Source organism: Lupinus angustifolius, chromosome LG09, assembly GCF_001865875.1.
Source record: "Lupinus angustifolius cultivar Tanjil chromosome LG09, LupAngTanjil_v1.0, whole genome shotgun sequence".
Classification (NCBI taxonomy): Eukaryota; Viridiplantae; Streptophyta; class Magnoliopsida; order Fabales; family Fabaceae; genus Lupinus; species Lupinus angustifolius.
The window spans coordinates 2054903-2074650 of NC_032017.1; the positions used below are offsets into that span (position 1 = coordinate 2054903).

Genomic DNA, 19748 nt, shown 5'->3' on the forward strand with positions numbered 1-19748 from the left:
ATTATTACGTTTCTCACATAGAGTTCTAGCCCTAGATCGTGGTGAATCTTCTACACCATCTACAATATTTAAAAAAAAAATCTTTCATCGTTAGTTTCAAGGAGTCATTTAAAGATTTCTGAATTGAACCCACCAACTCCATCATTTTGATTCAATCTTGGCAAACATTCTGCTTTCCAATCGTTCTTCTACCTCCCTCACATAATCTTGGACTTGTGTAGATTCTGCCATTGAAGCGTGTGTGTCCAAGGAAAAACCCAATCTGATACCAATTGATAAGGGAGAAAGTGTAATTCTAGGAATTGTGTAGAAACTCGAAGAATTAGAGTATGAATTGTGATGGTTCCTATGAAATGAAGGTTCCTGAGTATATTATTCAGTAGAGAGAAAAAAGATTTACAAGAAGAATATTGAATTCTAAAAAAGTGGATAATTCCCAAACAGTTAATAGTTAACTATTTATAGCTAATTGTTTTAACTATTACCGTTAAGGCTACTAAAAAAAGGAAAGTACAAGTATGTAAAGGAAATGTATAAGCAATAATCCTTCCTAAAGGAATACTTCCTATCAAGTCAAGACTTACATAGAGTTGGAAATTTCCTCATTGGCGTTTACCATTCAAGGTGGAAGCTTTTGTGTGTGACACAACTTTCACCGGTTTAGATCTCTCCAATACCAGAAAGTCTAGTAGTGGATTGTTAGTTAAAAGTGTGTTTTTTTGTACAAGAGAAACTAAAAAAACAAAAAGTAAAGGATAGGATTGAGATCCATCAGAAGGACAATGAGAGTTGGAGGCGTGTCCTAAATCCTAGAAGAGAAATGGAGATTCAAACTAAATTTACCAAACAATCAATCAACATGTTTCCCTCACAGAAATTATGCTGCACACCAACATCTCAATTTCTGTTAAGCAATTCAGAGATGCTCTAGATAGGTTGAACCAATTGTTGTAATCAACTATGTATCTTCTTGGTGATCAAGTGAATTGCCTCAAGACAATCACTCTCTAAAGTAACTACACGATTCCCCCAATTCCACGCAATTTAAAATAGGGTATGTTAAAATTTTTTAAAGCACACATGTCATCATCTTTATCCTACACTCTCCCAGAGAGGATCTGGATTCCAACTCACATACTGCTCTTCCTTTTTATATTAATGCATTAAGATGAAAGCCTTCCTTCAACTCATTGACATTTGACTTGGACATAATGGCCTTAAGTTGTTACATAACTATGCTTTGAATAAAAATTGATGTACCCATGTAGTCTTTTGCACATCCTATACCAACTCTCTAATATTAAATAATTGCCATTTCTAGCTGTAATAAGTAAAGTTGTAAATTCTAGCTTGTTATGTTTGAGTTTTTACCCACTTTTTTTTTCTGAATGAAGTTGAATATTAATTAGATAATTATATATAATCAATTATGAATGAAAAATTAGCTTGAACCGTAATTTAAATTGAAGTAGACAAGTAGCTCCAGCTATGCATGCTATTACTCACCACAATACCAAATAATACTCCAGACCATAACTAATAACAAAAATGAATAAGACTTATCCTACTAGGTGGGGTCGTTAAATCATACAGATACGGCAACAAAGTCTTATATATGCTATCGATTGTCTAACACAACTTTCACTTTTTATCCAGGTTTAGGACCGACTATGTATAGCATCAAACACATATAGGCAGGTTTGTGACTAGAACTTAGCAAAGCAATTAAAAATCATAATACCAAAAATCAGAAACTAAAAAAGTAATTAAAAACCAAAGCTATATTATAGTAAGAGAATGAAAAAGTCAGCATTTGTATAAAAAAGTCAGCATTTGTTGTAGAAGAAGCATAAAAAAGTACTTAGGACTTTAGAGGTAGGGTGGTAATGTGAGTTAAGGGGTTGCATGCTTCTATTTTTATAACTTTAAAGACTTACCACCCTGCCATTTCTTCCCATTTTTGTTTTCCTTTTGGACATTCCCTTCTGGGTTTGAACTTCTCACAATAAAGAATATAGCAACAAACTCATAAACACCAATTCTTCTTTTTCAGTTCTACAAGGCAACATTCTGATTTTCATGATCAGCAGAATATAGCATCATGGTGATAGCTTCTTGAAAATAAGTTTTCATTGTTATTGATATCCTTACTTTTTTGTTGAGACTAATATCATTTAATTCTTGTTTTCTTTGTGATGGTTCAGGGAACACCTGTGAACATCATTGTTGGATCACATGTTTGGATTGAGGATCATGAGATTGCATGGATTGATGGTGAGGTGACAGAAATCAATGGCAGAAATGCAAAAATCATTACTACAAATGGGAGAAAAGTAAGCTTTCTGTTACCTCCTTATCATAAAAGTTGAATACTGAAAACATAGTTCTTTAATAGTGAAACATAAGTAACTTGAATACTTGATTAGAGTAATTACATATCATAGATGTTATCTGTTAGATATAAAACCATTCACCGAGCCTTCGCATTTGAGCCTAAACATTATGTCATTAAGCTTCGCGGGCATTTCAGAGATCGGTATAGAACTTAGCTCTGAAACTAGAATAGCATAGCTAGTTTGGATCTGAAATTTCTGAATGATTGAAATAGAATAACTGGTAGAAAGGATTATAGGATCTACTGTAATTTTGGTTTTTTTGTTCTTAGGATTTTGGTCAACTGAAATATTATGTAAAGTTAAAATTATAACTATAACTAGAAGTCAACCTTAATAAAATGGAGATAGAATCTGAGAGATGCTGGTGAAATATTTTGTCTTAGCCTGAGAGCAGATAGCTAGAATTAGTAACTAACAACATCATTGTTAGTTTTAACAAAAAAGCTCTAGTCAAAATTTCAATTTCAATACAAATTCAGAATTAGTAGGCATTTCAAATCTCAGTATTAGTTACTGTCATAGCTAGCTTCCCAACACGTCGCTCTGCCACGTGCAGCCACTGATTTGCTTTTCTGCCCTTTTCAACACAGTTTCCACTATGAAAAGCGTTGAATCGTGCGATTCAACGCATTGGACCGCACTTTTTATAACCACAGTATCACAAAGAAGCAACTAGTTCTCCGGATAGGACTCCTTCTATTTTTAGTTGTCATAGACAGCTTTTACAATTGACAGTTGCACTAACTAACCCTATCTAAAGTAACATTTTTTCAAAACAAAAGTACTTAAGTGCACAAGCTCAAGCACCATCACTCGAACTGACTCTGACCTATCTTGGCTTGTTTAACCAGAAAAGAGGCCTATAGTAAAAAATACCCCTCCCAGCACACAACAACAACCGAGCCTTTGTCTCATTAGGTAGGGTCAGCTACATGAATCAAACGACTTCATAATGCTCTATCATAAATCATGTTTATTGACAAAATACTGATTTCCAGAGTCAACAATAACCCCTCCTAGCAAATATCAAAGTAATAATTTTGATGCAAGATGTAAGCATATGAACTAAACATGCATTACCTTCAATTTCAGGTTGTGGCAGAAATTTCAAGTATATATCCTAAAGATACAGATGCACCACCTGTAGGGGTTGATGATATGACCAAACTAGCATACCTTCATGAGCCAGGAGTCCTGTATAACCTTGCCTGTCGTTTTTCTCTCAAAGAGATATATGTGAGTCATAACCAACTAATCAACTTCTCGATATATATTTAGGGTCTGTTTGCGAGTTGAGTTTTAGAGTGGAAAATAAGAAAACTGCAATGCTTCAGACCGAAAAAAGACGATTGTGATATGACTCTGAAGCCTTTGCTTTCTCTTCATTCCCCTCCAAAACATAACTTGCAAAGAAAATGAGCAAAATCTTACAACTATTAATGAAATAAGCAGACATATACAGGGAACATCTTAATTGCGGTTAATCCGTTTCAAAGATTGCCACACTTGTATGACATCGACATGATGCAGCAGTACAAAGGAGCAGAATTTGGAGAGTTGAGTCCTCACCTTTTTGCTGTTGCAGACACATGTTACAGGTATACGTCAATCAGTGTTTTAAATTGCGGTTGTGGCCGTTGCAATGCAGATTGCGGCTGTTGTAGTGTAAAATATTTTGTGAGTATAAAATAATTTTGACACTGATGCGGTCTGATGCAGTCCGATGCATTTGCGTTGCAGCTTGATGCGGCCCAAATGTGGTCTGATGTGGTGATGTGGTTGCGTTGCGCCTCGTTGCGGTTGCATTATTGTAATTCGGTGTCACACCGTAATTGTGGCATGATGCAGTTGCGGCGGTCAACCAAACTGCAATATTGCGGCCACATCACGTGATCGTGATGCGATCCATAATTTGAAACAAGTAATCTAACATAACAATTGATGATAAAGTTAACTTGGTTTGATATACTAGGGCAATGATAAATGAAAATGGAGGTCAGTCCATTTTGGTAAGTGGAGAGAGTGGAGCTGGTAAAACAGAAACAACCAAAATGCTAATGAGATATCTAGCATTCATGGGGGGAAGATCTAATACAGAAGGAAGAACTGTAGAACAAAAGGTTTTGGAGGTGGGTTTGAACTAGTTACAAATTGTTTCTTAGTTAACTCAAAATAAGGTTTAAGTACTAACATTTTCATTTCTTCAGTCCAATCCAGTGTTGGAAGCATTTGGAAATGCCAAAACTGTCAAAAACAACAATTCCAGGTAAAAATTGCATGGACATGTTTCTCATGTCACAATTTCTATAATACTTTCCATTTTTAGTTGATCTTACAAAATTATTGGAGTTTGTGGCAGTCGTTTTGGTAAATTTGTTGAAATTCAATTCGACAAGAATTGGAAGATTTCTGGAGCTGCAATACGTACATATTTGCTCGAAAGGTCACGAGTTTGTCAGGCCTCTGACCCAGAGAGAAACTATCATTGCTTTTACATGCTTTGTGCTGCACCACCAGAGGTAACCTCTCCTTAATTATCCTGAAATAAATTGGAAACATGTTATTACTTTACAAAATCTAACATTCAAAAGATGCTTAATAGGATATCAAGAAGTACAAGTTAGGGGATCCAAGACAATTTCACTATCTTAATCAATCAAATTGTTATAAAGTATCAAATATGGATGATGCAAAAGAATATTTGGAGACCAGAAATGCAATGGATATTGTAGGCATTAATCTAGATGAGCAGGTACTAGCACAATGCATCACATTTTAATGCAGTAGTGATTTCTTTTTACACATACATTTGATCAAATAAAATTTGCATCCACAGGATGCTATCTTTCGTGTGGTTGCCGCAATCCTCCACCTCGGAAACATTAACTTCGTTAAAGGTAAAGAATTTGATTCTTCAAAATTAAAAGATGACAAATCACTCTTCCACCTTCGAACAGTTGCAGAGTTACTCATGTAAAATCTTCGATCCGTCTTTCAAAATTCAAATCCATATAATTCATGTGCTTCCTTTTAGTGTCTCATGGCATGTTTATGTTCAGGTGTAATGAGAAATCACTACAAGACTCACTTTGTCAGCGTGTCATTGTTACTCCCGATGGTAACATTACAAAACTATTAGACCCGGATGCAGCTGCTTTGAGCCGAGATGCTTTGGCAAAGACTGTGTACTCCAAACTGTTTGATTGGTAAAGAGAAAATAACCAACACCAGTCATAAAACATGATAACTCTGGTTTAAACAAGCACCACCTTGCTTCTATTGCCTAATGCAATGTGAAAAAGAAATGAATTAACAGCACTCATAAAAATTTGGCAGGATTGTGGACAAGATTAACAATTCAATAGGTCAAGATTCAAATGCAATAAGCATAATAGGAGTCCTTGACATTTATGGATTTGAAAGCTTCAAAATAAATAGGTAAGTAGTAATTGTGTATCAGAATGATAACATTTACATCTCTATATTATAATCTTATTCTGCTTCTGACGTGCTAGTTTCGAGCAACTATGCATCAACCTAACAAATGAGAAGTTGCAACAACATTTCAATCAGGCAAGGCTACAACTTCTAAATACAATTTAAGCACCATTATTGCTGCAAATACGTTATATCGTAATGCATTTGTTTCAACAGCATGTATTCAAGATGGAGCAAGAAGTGTACACAAAGGAGGAAATAAATTGGAGTTACGTCGAATTTGTTGATAATCAGGACGTTCTTGATCTTATTGAGAAGGTAATCATAGACTTACTTAACACCATTTCTTGTGGAAGACCGTTTTCTATACCAGATGAAATTCCGAATTATTTAAATCGCATGCATGCAGAAACCTGGGGGCATAATTGCTCTTCTTGATGAAGCCTGGTATGTAATTTCTTACGACAAAAGTTCCGAATAGATTTAAATGAAAAAACGGATAAACAGGAAGTGAAAACCAAAGAACAGGTGAAATTTTAATTACATTCAAATTTTCTGCAGCATGTTCCCCAAATCAACTCATGAGACTTTTGCACAAAAGATGTACCAGACATATAAGGCACACAAGCGCTTCAGGAAGCCAAAACTTGCACAAACAGATTTCACTATTAACCATTATGCTGGAGATGTGAGCTGAGTAAATTCTAAACTTTTTTCTTGATCATTCATGTTAAGAAAGTAAACCTACTAATTTCTTGTCATAAACCATTTTGATGAACAGGTCACATACCAAGCGGATTATTTTCTCGATAAAAACAAAGATTATGTTGTAGCAGAACATCAAGCTCTTTTATGGGCATCCAAGTGCAATTTTGTTGCCAATCTTTTCCCTCCTTTACATGAGGAGACATCAAAGCAATCAAAATTCTCTTCCATTGGTTCACAGTTTAAGGTAAAAATATTTGAATTTCATCATGGATTAGTCCAACCTTCTTTGGGAAACTCTTAACCCAGGAATTGATTCTGAATCAACTCTTAATCCAGCAACAATTACAATCTCTCATGGAAACACTGAGCACAACTGAACCACATTACATAAGATGTGTGAAACCAAATACAGTTTTGCAGCCAGGAATCTTTGAGAACAACAATGTCTTAAACCAGTTAAGATGTGGGGTAAGTTAAATTGTTACTCTTGCCTCCGAAATGTATGACTATTCAGTAAACTTGAGAAAATTTTCTGACCAACAACACCTATTTCACTGATATCCATACAGGGAGTACTCGAGGCAATAAGGATTAGTTGTGCGGGATATCCAACAAAAAGAACATTTGAAGAGTTTCTAAATCGTTTTGGAATGGTAGCCCTTGATGTCCTCGACGGGTATACATTATTCTAGTTTACAGGAAAATGAAAATAACATGTTGCTTCCTTTACCTTTATTGTTATATGGCATTCATACCTTGATGTGTTGAAGAGCAAATACAAGCATTGTTCTGTAGTTCTGCTAAACTATTTGATGCATTAGTTGAAAATTACAATGAGAATGATCTACTATGTAGCTTATATCAAAGAGAATCAATTAAAGACTCACTTGAAAAATTAATGTCAAAGATCTATATGCCTTATTATCAAGTTCTATAGTATATATGTTGATCTTCACTCAGTTAATACTTTTTTTCTGAGCAGATCTGACGAGAAAAAGTCATCTATTGCCATCTGTGATAAGATGGGCTTAAAAGGCTATCAAGTAAGTCTTTATATGTAAGAACATGTCATATGGAAGCAAAAGGCATGGCTATCCATGAAATTCACATGAATTTATCTGTTAGAAGCTCTGATGCATTTACCCTCCAATGTTTCAATCAGATAGGAAAAACAAAGGTATTTCTCAGAGCCGGTCAGATGGCAGAGTTAGATGCACGACGAGCCGAAATCATATCTAAAGCCGCTAGGCGCTTACAGAGACAAATCATGACATATTTGACTAGAAAAGTGTTCATTACACAGAGAAAGGCCACAATTCATATCCAGAAAACTTGGAGAGGTCACCTATCTTTGCAAAAACAACTTGTATTCTGAATTCACATCTTCTAAAACACATTACTGTCAAGGTTAATAACTGACTTGAATTACTTTTTTCCTCTTTAATATGTCAGCAAAACTTGCACGTAAACTCTACGAGCAAATGCGGAGGGAAGCAGCTTCTATCCAAATACAGAAACATGTGCGTGCACACAAAGAAAGAATGCACTATTCATCATTACAAGCCTCAACTATAGTTATTCAATCAGGGTTGAGAGCATTAGCAGCAAGAAATGAATATAGTTATAGAAGAAGAACAAAGGCTTCAATCAAAGTTCAGGTAAATACATATTTAGAAGACTTAAGAGTGTGTGAATAATAACTTGTTATTCAATGAATATTGGGTACAATATTTATATACAACTTAGATTAACCAATCTCTAAAACTTAATGATTAGGATCAATTATCTTACGAAATAGATAATGATATAGATACAACAAAATACTATAAATACAAATCACATCTAACTATATTAGAATAATATCTCAACACTCCCTTCAAGCTGGAGCATATGCATCGTATGCATCCAGCTTGCCACACATGAATGTTATCCTAGGATAATGCTAATCTACTTTAAACTGCTTTGTTCTTTCATAAAAGAAGGGATTGCATTTAATCATCTATGAAGAACTGTAATTCCTCAAGTAAATGCTTTCAGCTAGGAGCTCATCTGTAGTGTAAGCAATAGTCTGATACTCAGTTTCGGTACTTTACCTAGCAACAACTTCTGATCTTGGGCCACGACTTTTATCCTAGTTCATTTGCAGATCTACTTGCAAACTACATCCAGGCCACCCCTTCTGATCTTGGGAGATTTTTTTCCACTATGGAAATTATATATTCTTTTATAATCAAACTTCCCATACAAGAAACAAGACGCTCCTTTCTTGGAACCGATGAGCCTCTCAGTTTGGTTTGACTACTCAGTTCGCTTACTCGAATAATCACACATTTCTTGACTCTAGCCCCAGCCTCCGTTTAGCTCTAACCAAGATATTTTGCTCTCGTGAAGACATTTACCTAAGCTAGGATTTTCCCAAACCAAATCACTTTCAATGGTGATACTAAATACATCAAGAGAATGTGTTGTTGCCTTGTCTAAAATCTTTCAAGTTATTATGCACCTATGTGTGTAGAATAATCACTCTTCTTGAATCTAAGAACCTCTTTACAAATCTCACAACTTAGAATACAGAAAACGTGAGATGTAAGGTTTATTTTTATAAAAGATTTTACAATGAAGCTCTTTTGGAGATCTTTCTAAAGATTCTCCCTTTTCTCATTTTCAAAAGAACAATTTAAAAATCTCTCTAAAGATATGAAAGTGAAAGAGCTATCATTTTCAGAACAATGTGAAAACTGTTTTTCATTTGTGGGTTCTAAAGATATGAAAGTTTTCTGCTATAGTTAATCGATTATCACTAAATCTTAATCGATTAACGATTCTTTAAAATACAAGAAACCATAAATTGTAACAACCCTTAATCGATTAAACACAAACTTAATCGATTAAAGAATTCCCAAGAATCCAGTAACAAATTCCTAAGAATTCACTACTTAATCGATTAAAATATCTCTTAATCAATTATTGGTTTTACAAAAAATATTTCAATATGATATGAACCTCCTACGTATTTTGTAAAAGCATGATGCCTGACTTTGAATAATGTATGATTTAAAACTCTTTTTCAATGCATCAAAATCATATGGTCATGTATGTATGCATATGCATGTAAATCATGTATGTATGTATGTAAGTCTCATTTTAGTTATGATTGATTTTAGCTTGTGAGACTTCCATTGGGGTTCATCCTAGCCTAGACTCTTTCTAAACAAACATCTTTAGATCTTCTTGAATGCTTTATCTTGTGTGAATCTTGAGTCTTTACTTTGTTGTTGTCTTTGTTGTTTGTTGATTTGTTCATCCCTTCAAGCTTGTTCTTGATATATAATCCTTGTTGTCGATCTTTGCCTTTATCAAACTCTATTTTTTATCAACCTTTGTCTTCTTCAAAATCTATGTGATGCATATTTGCATACACAATCTATTCATTGATCCATGCTTGCATCTTCAGGGTACATGCTTCACATTAGGAGCCATTGAGTGTCAATTGGTTTACAATCTATATGTTGTCTTTTGTAGAATGTCAAAGAGCAATAAGTGACTTTGATAGAGCCACATCAATCCCAAGGAAGTAACACAAATGCCCCAAGTCCTTGTTCTTTTAAATTCTTAAACATGTGTTTCTTATAAGTCTAGGTAGCTTCTTGATCATCACATATAATCACAATGTCATTAACATAAACTACAAGATTTATATCAATTGGATGATGAGCACCTTCAAGAACTGAGTGATCTATTTCACATAGGATAATTCCAAACTCATGTATAACCCAGTTAAATCGTTTGAACCAATAAGGAGGTGACTGTTTTAGACTGTACAAAGACTTTTGTAATTGATGATATATCATGTTTTAGACGTATAAAAAAGGTAATTGTTGGGCTTTTGATCAATCTTGCATAACATAATTTTGGTAAAAATTAAGCCTCTTTTATTAAAAAATAATTTTAAACAAAAACCGGCCGGTATAACCAGTACGATTGAATTGAAAATCTGCTTATGACCGATTTTGGCTAGTTTTAATTGGTATAATTGCATGATATGAGAACCATTTCACCAATTTTGTAGTTGAACCATCAGATTTTCATAGGACTAATTCAATGAATATTGGGTACAATATTTATACACAACTTACACTAACCAATCTAACTATATTAGAATAATATCTCAACACAAGTCTCAACAAGAAGGAATTCTAACACGTGATAGAATGGCATGCATAATGAAAATGTTGGAATCTAGAATATCTTTTCTCAATGAACATTTCATCTATGCTTTCATCAATGAAAATAAAAGTTGCAGAAACTTTTTATATGAGCATACTAAATGAAACTACATTGCTGCTGTCTTTTATATTGATAATTTTGGTTATTCCCTTTCAATTCCTCCCACAGATGCAATGGAGAAGAGCCCTAGCTCTTCATTATTACAAACAACAGAAGAAAGCAACTCTTACACTTCAATGTCTTTGGAGGGCTAAAGTAGCAAAGAAAGAGCTCAGGAAGCTTAGGATGGTAAGTTCCACTTTTTATGCATCATTTTACTCAAATTTTCTGTCAAATTAAAAAAAAAACGTCACAGTGCATGAGACTCTACCTAATGAGGTTTGTGAGGATAATTGTATGTTGTCTTAGTTTTATCCTTGTAAGTGAAGAAACTGTTTCTAGTGTTTAAAAAGCAAACAACCTTATAATTGTGCCGAGGAATATTTGAAAAGTAGAGGGATGGTAACCATTTATAGTTATTGAGCAGGCTGCAAGGGATGCCGGGGCACTTAAGGATGCAAAGGAGAAGTTGGAGAAGCGTGTTGAGGAGCTTACATGGAGACTTGATGTAGAAAAACAGATGAGGGTATGGACTCTTCCTACTATTTTTCCATGATGAACGCTAAATTGCTTCAAGTAAAATGGTAAGTACTAATAAAATCAAAAGGTAAATACTACTGGGATTAAGATCCGGTTGTTGGTTGTTGTGTTTTTTATACCGTCTTGAGTCGGTGATTAACTGTAAGTACAATTGTCCGACTCCGAGATAGTGGTGAAAGAAGAAAAAACTCAAGTCATTCATAAAGCATTCTATCCTCCCTATCTAATAAGTAAAATGTAACATGCAGGTTGATCTTGAAGAAGCTAAAGGGCAAGAGATTGCAAAACTACAAAATGCTTTACTAGAAATGCAAGGTAAGCTAGATGAAGCCCATGCTGCAATTATACATGAGAAAGAAGCAGCAAAAATAGCAATTGAACAAGCACCACCAGTAATTAAAGAGGTACTTGTTGAGGACAACACCAAGCTAGAGTTACTGACAAATAAAAATGAGGAGCTGGAGGTAAATCTGAAATTGTCTTCTATATAATTGAGAAATTTTACTTTCAGCATCAAAATGTATGAACATTAAACTTGTATTAGATAACATTTTGTTATGAGATTGACATGTTACAATAAAAGTAGAAAGAACTATTGAGTAGCATATGAAAATGGTATTTTGTTATAAGAAACTTCATGCAATTGAAACTTTGTAAGTTTCATTCAACAAAGTATGAAATGTTTCTAAAGAATACAAAAGGAAAAAAGGGTCTTTTTAACCCTTTTTTAGTTTAGATAAACATTATCTTTTATACCAACAAGGAGCTGGTCTAGTGGTATAATGCTCTAGTGGAATCTTGGGTATCGTACAAGGCCGAAGACCAAGATCATTCACTGTGAAATAAAAAATAAAAACAAATCTATATTAGGACATAAGAGGTTAATGGTGCAGAGAACCGCAATTATAAATATAATGCACCATGACAAACACAAAGAAACAGAGGCAATGCAGCATATAGAAATACTTCTTACTTCACATTTAATATGATGACAAGTAATTAAATTGATGTTCTGAAATACAGTGTGAAGTACAAGAGCTAATGAAGAAGATTAAAGAATTCGAAGTAAAGTGCTCGGAAATAGAAAATGAAAATCAAGCAAGGCTGAAAGAAGCAGAAGAAGCACAACGCAAAGCAATACAACTTCAGGAGACTATTGAAAGGTCACTAAGTAATAACTTGCCACACAACATCTCCCCCATCATAAACTTGCATTGACTGTCTATTCTTTTCTACTCCAGATTAGAATTGAGTTTGTCTAACCTTGAGTCCGAGAATAAGGTTCTATGCCAGCAGGCTTCGGAAAAATCAAAGAATTTTGAAGAACTTTTTGAAGAGATCAAAGTGTAAGATCAAATATGTTACTTGCACTATGTTATGAATATAATTCTCCACCATCAAAAACTGGCATTGACTGTCTATTCTTTTCTACTCCAGATTGGAATCGAGTTTGTCGAACCTTGAGTCCGAGAATAAGGTTCTATGCCAGCAGGATTTGGAAAAATCAAAGAATTTTGAAGAACTTTTTGAAGAGATCAAAGTGTAAGATCAAATATGTTACTTGCACTATGTTATGAATATAATTCTCCACCATCATAAACTAGAATTGACTGCCTATTCTTTACTACTCCAGATTACAATCGAGTTTGTCAAACCTTGAGTCTGAGAATAAGGTTCTACGCCAGCAGGCTTTGGATGAATCAAAGAATGAAGAACTTTTTGAAGAGATCAAAGTGTAAGATCAAATATATTACTTGCGTTATGTTTATGAACATAATTCTCCTAGCAATATGGCGATAACACAAACCTGGTGTAGGTTAAGTAATTGTTCATAAAAGGTATTTTGAAAACTCTAATGACAGCAATTGGATATGCAATCCTTTTTTACTTTCATATTGTAAGTTTTTAATGGTAAGAATTGAATTAAATGTCACAGATAGTTGCAACTCCATAACACAGGACATAATTTGATTTGCTGTCATGTCAAATTAAGTTTCCTTCATATGATTAAATTCAAAATAAATTTTGGAAGCAATACTGAGACATAAAACTGAAACTAACATTAAAACCCAAACTACTAAAATTTTCATATTTTCTCTAGCCTGAAGGACCAGATAGCAAATCTAGGAAAAGAGAATGAATTTCTACGGAGCCAGGCAGTGGCGGCGGCAGCAACTGCTGCTGAAGAGCAGAAAGTTCATCCAGAAAAAACAGCAACATACCAGGTCCAGGAAGTTGCTCTTTTAGAACAGATTGAACAGAGAGTTATTTCAGATAATATGACTGCACAAATCAAGGTACACCTTTAAGTTTTCTCATAGAATCATTTCATAATGTGACATTGTCTTTTATGACGGTGCAGAATTTGGAATATGGAAATCAATCACAGGAAGAACTCCATGGAAGAAAAGTATTTCCAACTTCGTTTGTTCTTTAAGAATTTCTGGATAAACAATTGATACATTTTTGTTGATTTTGAATAACAAAATAATGCTTTCAGGAACCTAGAGCACCTGTCTCCTTTCCTACAAAACAAAGATCATTCACAGAGAGGCAGCAGGTAAGTTTTCGAAAGATAAAACCGAGTTGAGAGAAGATAGATATTAAGAGAGAGAGTGTTGTTCCACACTAAAATAAATGGTATCTTTTTACAGTTTTTGTATGTCTTGTAAGCAGGAAAGTTATGATGCACTTATCAAGTGTCTCATGGAATACAAGCGATTCGAGAAAAACAGACCAGCAATTGCTTGTATTGTTTATAAAGCACTTCTTCATTGGAGATCCTTTGAAGCAGATAAGACACTTATATTTGATAAAATTATTCACACCATTCGATCATCTATAGAGGTAGTATCCTCCAAATATTTTAAAATGTGTAATGTACTCATATTGATGTATAAAAGCTATAAAAACGACTTTATGTCACTGGCAGAATCAAGCAGGAATCATTGATCTAGCATATTGGCTGTCAACAACTTCAACACTTCTGTTATATCTTCAATGCACTCTGAAGGCTAGCAATTGGACTAGGGAAGTCTCACGTAATCGAAACAACCATGCTACTCTTTTTGGAAAAATGACACAAGTAAGCTTTTAAAACTGCAAGTTTTCAGTACATTGTCAGCATTAAACATAAAATGGTGCTTTTATGCAAAATCAGGGCTTCCGTTCATCTTCAACGGGCATGGGGATTTCAAGTGGCTATAGTGGAATGGTGGACAAGTCAAATGAGCAATTTAAAGTGGAAGCCAAGTACCCAGCTATTCTCTTTAAGCAACATTTAACTGCATATGTTGAGAAGATATATGGAATGATCCGTGATAGTTTAAAGAAAGAGATTATACCGTTCCTAAATTTGTGTATTCAGGTCAGTATAATTTTTAAGAAAAACTTCTGAAGTACAAAAGAAAATGAGATATTGGTTGATTTGAGAAATCTTTTGTCACCATTGGCAGGCACCAAGATCTCTAAGGACAAGATCAATAAGAGGGTCATCCAGAAACATTCATTCAAATATAGCAGCTAAACAACAAGCATTGCATATGCACTGGAAAAGCATTGTCAACAAGTTAGATCATGCCTTGAGTATATTGTCAGAAAACGTCGTAAGTCGAATACTTTTTTTTGATAAGAACGCAAGTCGAATACTTGACGCAATATTGCTTTGGCTGGTTTTACATATCAGAGATGATGTTTCCTAATATTCTACATCTTGGGAGTTCAGGTCCCTTCAATCATAACAAGGAAGATATTTAGTCAGGTTTTCTCATTCATGAATGTCCAGCTCTTTAATAGGTAAGCAGCATTTCCGTTCGATTACAGTAAAACATCCTATAGTAGTAAATGTTCATAAAAATTTAATACAATTTCCCATTAAATTATGAAAACTATGGTCTGGCAGTTTGTTGCTTCGCCGTGAGTGCTGCTCCTTTAGCAATGGAGAATACTTGAAGGCAGGTTTGCATGAGTTGGAACTATGGTGTCTTAAGGCAACAGATAAGGTGATTTTGGATATACTCCATAACCTATGCCTAACTGAAAAGGGAACAATGGCAAGACACTTATTTTATTTTGTGGTTCACTTCGCAGTTTGCTGGGTCATCATGGGATGAACTCAAATATATATGCCAAGCTGTGGATTTTCTGGTATACTTTCTTAGATAAAGATTAAAGAGAATATATATTTCTTTCCACCTTCTTCAATATTCAATTCTTTAAAATGCTTTTTATATGCAGGTTTTACACCAAAAGGCTCAAATATCTTTGGAGGAGATCACAAATGAACTATGCACGGTAATTTAGCTAACTTTTCTATCAAAGACACCATAAAGATTGATTAGTTCCTAGCATTGTTTCTAACGTATTCGGATAAGTAGTTTCTCTGCAAGTTCATGCTTTCTATTAAGATTTTAGAATGTGCTTTTAATTGGAGTTTCTATTTAAATCACATTGGAATTTCTAGGAAAAAAGAGGAACACTTCTACTGTTATTAATGTAACTTATAATATTTTGTTGTTTACTATATCAGGTGTTAAGTGTTCCGCAAATATATCGAATCGGAACCATTTTCTGGGATAACAAATATGGAGCACAAGGATTATCTCAAGAAGTAAGTCCTTCCTCTATTGCATGTTTGTGTCCATTATTTCGAAGCTTTAAAAATCATATTATGCATGAAGGAAACTTTTAAACATGCAGTATGATAAGTAATACACAACAAAATATTTGGATATTCCAATGTATTTTAACTTCAAACTGAAGAAATCATATTTCACAGTAGGAAATAAAGCTAGAAATATATGCTAACACCTAAATTCCCAATGACAATCCCTGACTATAAAATTCTATATTCATAAAGAATTAATACAACTGACATAATTATCATATCATCATTCTGCATTAAATGACCTTTTCCTAAGTGATGACTAAACATCAAATTCTTTCATTTTTTGGTTGAGACAAAGATGTGTAGAGTGACAATGTAAGAGAGTTTCATACTCTCAGTATATCATTCATTCATATTTAATAATCACTAACTCTTAAACACCGAGTGTATATAAATCTTTATACTGTCAATGTATGTACAGATATTACATTTTTCACTATCCTTCTTTACAGGTCATTAGCAGAATGAGAGTCCTTATGACAGAAGACTCAATAAACATAACCACTAACTCATTCCTTCTAGAGGTGGATTCCAGGTAATTAATTACTAATATGTTCCTAGATCATTTTACTCTAATAGTCACTTCTAATGCAATAGGAACATACTTTGCTGACAAACTATTACACTGGTTTCTTGTACAAAATTCAGCATATCATTCTTGATGGAGATGTTCCAGTCCATGAGTGAAATCGGCCTATCCGATATGGATGTGGATCCTCCCATAATTCTCAGCCAAAGGTCTGATTTCCAATTCTTGCTGCAACAAAAGGACAGTGGCTTTCAATGAGCTAGAGCTGATATATACTTATAGTTTCTCATTTACATTGATTTAATTTGACTTTGGTGTGGATAAAGTAAAGAGAAAAAAAATGTATAATCTGACCACGTATGAGTTTTATGCGTTCCTAATTTTTTTATTAAAAAAAATGTATAAATCTTTATACTGTCAATAGATAGATCTTACACTCTAAAGTAAATTGAATGTTGAGGAGAGGAATTGTAGTTATTATTATGCGTTCCTAATTTTTTTCACTTGGTTTTGGGAGGATTATTACAGTTTTGTATTCATATAAGGTTTGTTGTGGGAAAACATGGCATGGTGAATTTTGACATTGTTGAATAATGTTACTTCAAAAAGGAATAAAATGATTGAAAGTTTGGGTTTGGACCAACTTAGTAAATTTTATCATGAGACCTAGTAGGAAGGAGCAATTCTTGCATGTTCTTATAAAGATTTTGCAATGAAAAGAGGTCAAAGTAATATGCATAAAAAGAAAGGTAAATAATGATATTCTCTGAAACATTGTTACGGATGTGAGTATCGGATATGATACATATCTGATATATCGATACACTTTATTAAAAATCTTATAATACGATACATTTGAGATATGCTAATAAAATATGTGCATAAAGTTCATAAAACATAATAAACATATGATATGGTTGTTCTAAAATTCTAAACAAAGAATTGTAAAAGAAAGGAATGTGAAAGAGGAGAAGAAGACAGAAGAAAAAGAGAGTGAAATGTCACTACGCCAGATATCGTAATAAACAACGACCATTCAACAGGGCAATTTTAAACGACGCTGTTGAAAATGAGGCGGAAGAACATCAACCGCGCATAACAAAGCAGACACTATCAATTTGTGTAACTTCAACAATGCAGTCTTAACAATGCGTTGTTGAACATCAGTAACGTTAGCACTCACTTGAATGATTTATTTTTAACAGCTCATTTGATAGAAAACGTTGTTGATGTGAATATATTCAACAACGCATATTTAAAGGAAGCGTTGTTGAAGATAACATAGTAACCGCTTGCTTAATTATGCGTTGTTGATGTTTTATAACCGCTTGCTTAATAATGCGTCTCTTCGTTTGTTGAAATATTAATGGTTGAGTGGTTATGCGTTTCTTGGTTATTAAAATATTAATGGTTGAGTGGTTATGCATTTCTTAGTTGTTGAAATATGAATGGTTGAGTGGTTATGCATTTCTTAGTTGTTGAAATATTAATGGTTGAGTGGTTTTCAGAGTAGCTCATCATAGCTGGTCCAGTAGCTCAGTCATGCTTAAGGAGGTGACAAAGCTGCTTGACCAAGTGATCAAACCCATGCTGAAGGGTTTGGTCAGCTGTTGAGCGGTACTAACAAGCAGCTCAGCGGCTCCAGAGAAAGTTCTAACAATAGAAGGCATTTCATTCGAACAAAGGGACTACACAGCACTTCATATCATTCACCATCTTGCCTTGAAATTCTTCTTCCCTGGAAACACAATTCTCTCTTCTTGTTCTTAGTTCATAGGAGTTTTATTTAAGCAAGTTTTGTAATTTTAGTTTATAATTCAAGAGGAGAAAGGAGAAGGAAAATGAGATGCAAAAATCAATTTTGTAATCTCATTTGGAATTCAAAGCATCAAATTCTTGGATGGATGACTCATGCTCCTAACAATTTATTTTGAATGTTGGTTATGTATTTCTACTTCTTCTTTTATTTTAAATTTGAATTTTAATTATTCAAGTTGGTGATTTGGTTAATTTTATTTGTTTGAGAAATTCTTAATGCTCTTTTTAGATTGATCACCTAAAAACAGATTTCAAGTTATAAAAATCACTTGTCTCAAACACTTAACAAATAAACTAAGAAATAGTTGTACTACTTAGTTTATTTGTCAAGTTAAGCATACTTTTCTTAAGATCTTATATTCATTACTACTTCAATATTAGAGTAGGCAAGATTAGGGTGTGACAACCTAGTCTCTTGTGGACGTAATATTGTTTAGTAATAAATATAAGTAATCATCATTCTACCATTTTATGACATACACTAAAAGGAGGATTTTAGACCTTGATGTTTGGAGTTACTCAAAGTAAAATATAAGAACTTGTCTAAGTATTTCAAATTTATAACAAGTTGAGAAATATTTTCCTCATTCAAAATGATCTTGTCTCCTCAATGATTTGTTAATATTTAGTTTATGTTTATTGTTAATTGTTTATATGCAATTCAACTCATATCAAAACCAAAATATGTTTAACTCATTATTTGTGTATTTTCCTCATTCATATTATTCATTTTAATAGGTAAATTGTAAAATAGTAAAGTGTTATCAATAAATTTATTTGTTGAAACACATTTTAATATACAAAAGTAATTAAACTAACTTACTAACTTTTATTTATTGTTATTTATATTCCGCAATTTATTTATTCTTTAATACCAACATTCCTTAAGGAAGAAGTTTGGTTTGTTAATAAAAGGAATCCAAAAGGGAGTAAATAAATAAATGTCACTTAACTTTATCATTCTTTTGTTCTTTATTTATTTATTTGTTTTTAACAACTAACTATTCATCACTTTTGTACATTAGAATATCATTAAATCGGTGTTGGAATTTATTCCACAAAACCGAGATGGTATTCAAAGATACTTAATAATTATGTAATAGGGGATTGCTTCAATACCATTGTACCGGCGTTAGAATTTATTCTAACAAAGCCGAGATGGGGCAAAGAAGGAATAACTTACTCACATGATTATTAGAAGTAAGTTGTAACTGGAATATTCTTGAAACCATTATACCGACGTTTGAATTTATTTCAAAAAAACCAAGATGACGAAAAAAGAATAAAATCGAGTTCACTTACTTAACCAAATAAAAAGGAAAAACAC

General features: G+C 33.5%; 1 protein-coding gene across 2 annotated transcripts; it reads left to right on the forward strand.

Moving 5' to 3' along the window:
- Nucleotides 1830–16908, forward strand: LOC109355792 (myosin-12-like). 2 transcript variants are annotated; one of them, XM_019599011.1, is made up of 42 exons: nucleotides 1830–2104; nucleotides 2205–2333; nucleotides 3489–3632; nucleotides 3849–3994; nucleotides 4369–4525; nucleotides 4604–4662; nucleotides 4756–4915; nucleotides 4999–5148; nucleotides 5233–5369; nucleotides 5456–5602; nucleotides 5733–5834; nucleotides 5912–5969; nucleotides 6051–6152; nucleotides 6244–6281; nucleotides 6396–6522; nucleotides 6616–6786; nucleotides 6879–7010; nucleotides 7112–7218; nucleotides 7525–7585; nucleotides 7705–7882; nucleotides 7995–8200; nucleotides 10938–11057; nucleotides 11296–11394; nucleotides 11657–11872; nucleotides 12432–12571; nucleotides 12650–12754; nucleotides 12846–12950; nucleotides 13042–13143; nucleotides 13510–13705; nucleotides 13771–13818; nucleotides 13909–13968; nucleotides 14085–14255; nucleotides 14341–14493; nucleotides 14569–14775; nucleotides 14864–15013; nucleotides 15133–15203; nucleotides 15310–15409; nucleotides 15498–15554; nucleotides 15645–15701; nucleotides 15937–16017; nucleotides 16527–16609; nucleotides 16723–16908. In XM_019599011.1, the coding sequence occupies exons 1-42, from the start codon at nucleotides 2102–2104 to the stop codon at nucleotides 16859–16861; spliced, it is 4974 nt and encodes a 1657-aa protein (XP_019454556.1). In that variant the 5' UTR covers nucleotides 1830–2101; the 3' UTR covers nucleotides 16862–16908. The 2 variants fall into 2 exon arrangements, with proteins under 2 accessions (XP_019454556.1, XP_019454557.1); XM_019599012.1 differs by lacking the exons at nucleotides 1830–2104; nucleotides 12846–12950; nucleotides 13042–13143 and having other exon boundaries at nucleotides 2196–2333.

Bases quoted from the DNA above. Each gene is read 5' to 3' on its own strand.
- LOC109355792 (XM_019599011.1), top strand. The intron at 2,334-3,488 runs GTAAGCTTTCTG...CTTCAATTTCAG, and splicing joins TTACTACAAATGGGAGAAAA to GTTGTGGCAGAAATTTCAAG. The intron at 15,204-15,309 runs GTAAGCAGCATT...ATGGTCTGGCAG, and splicing joins AATGTCCAGCTCTTTAATAG to TTTGTTGCTTCGCCGTGAGT.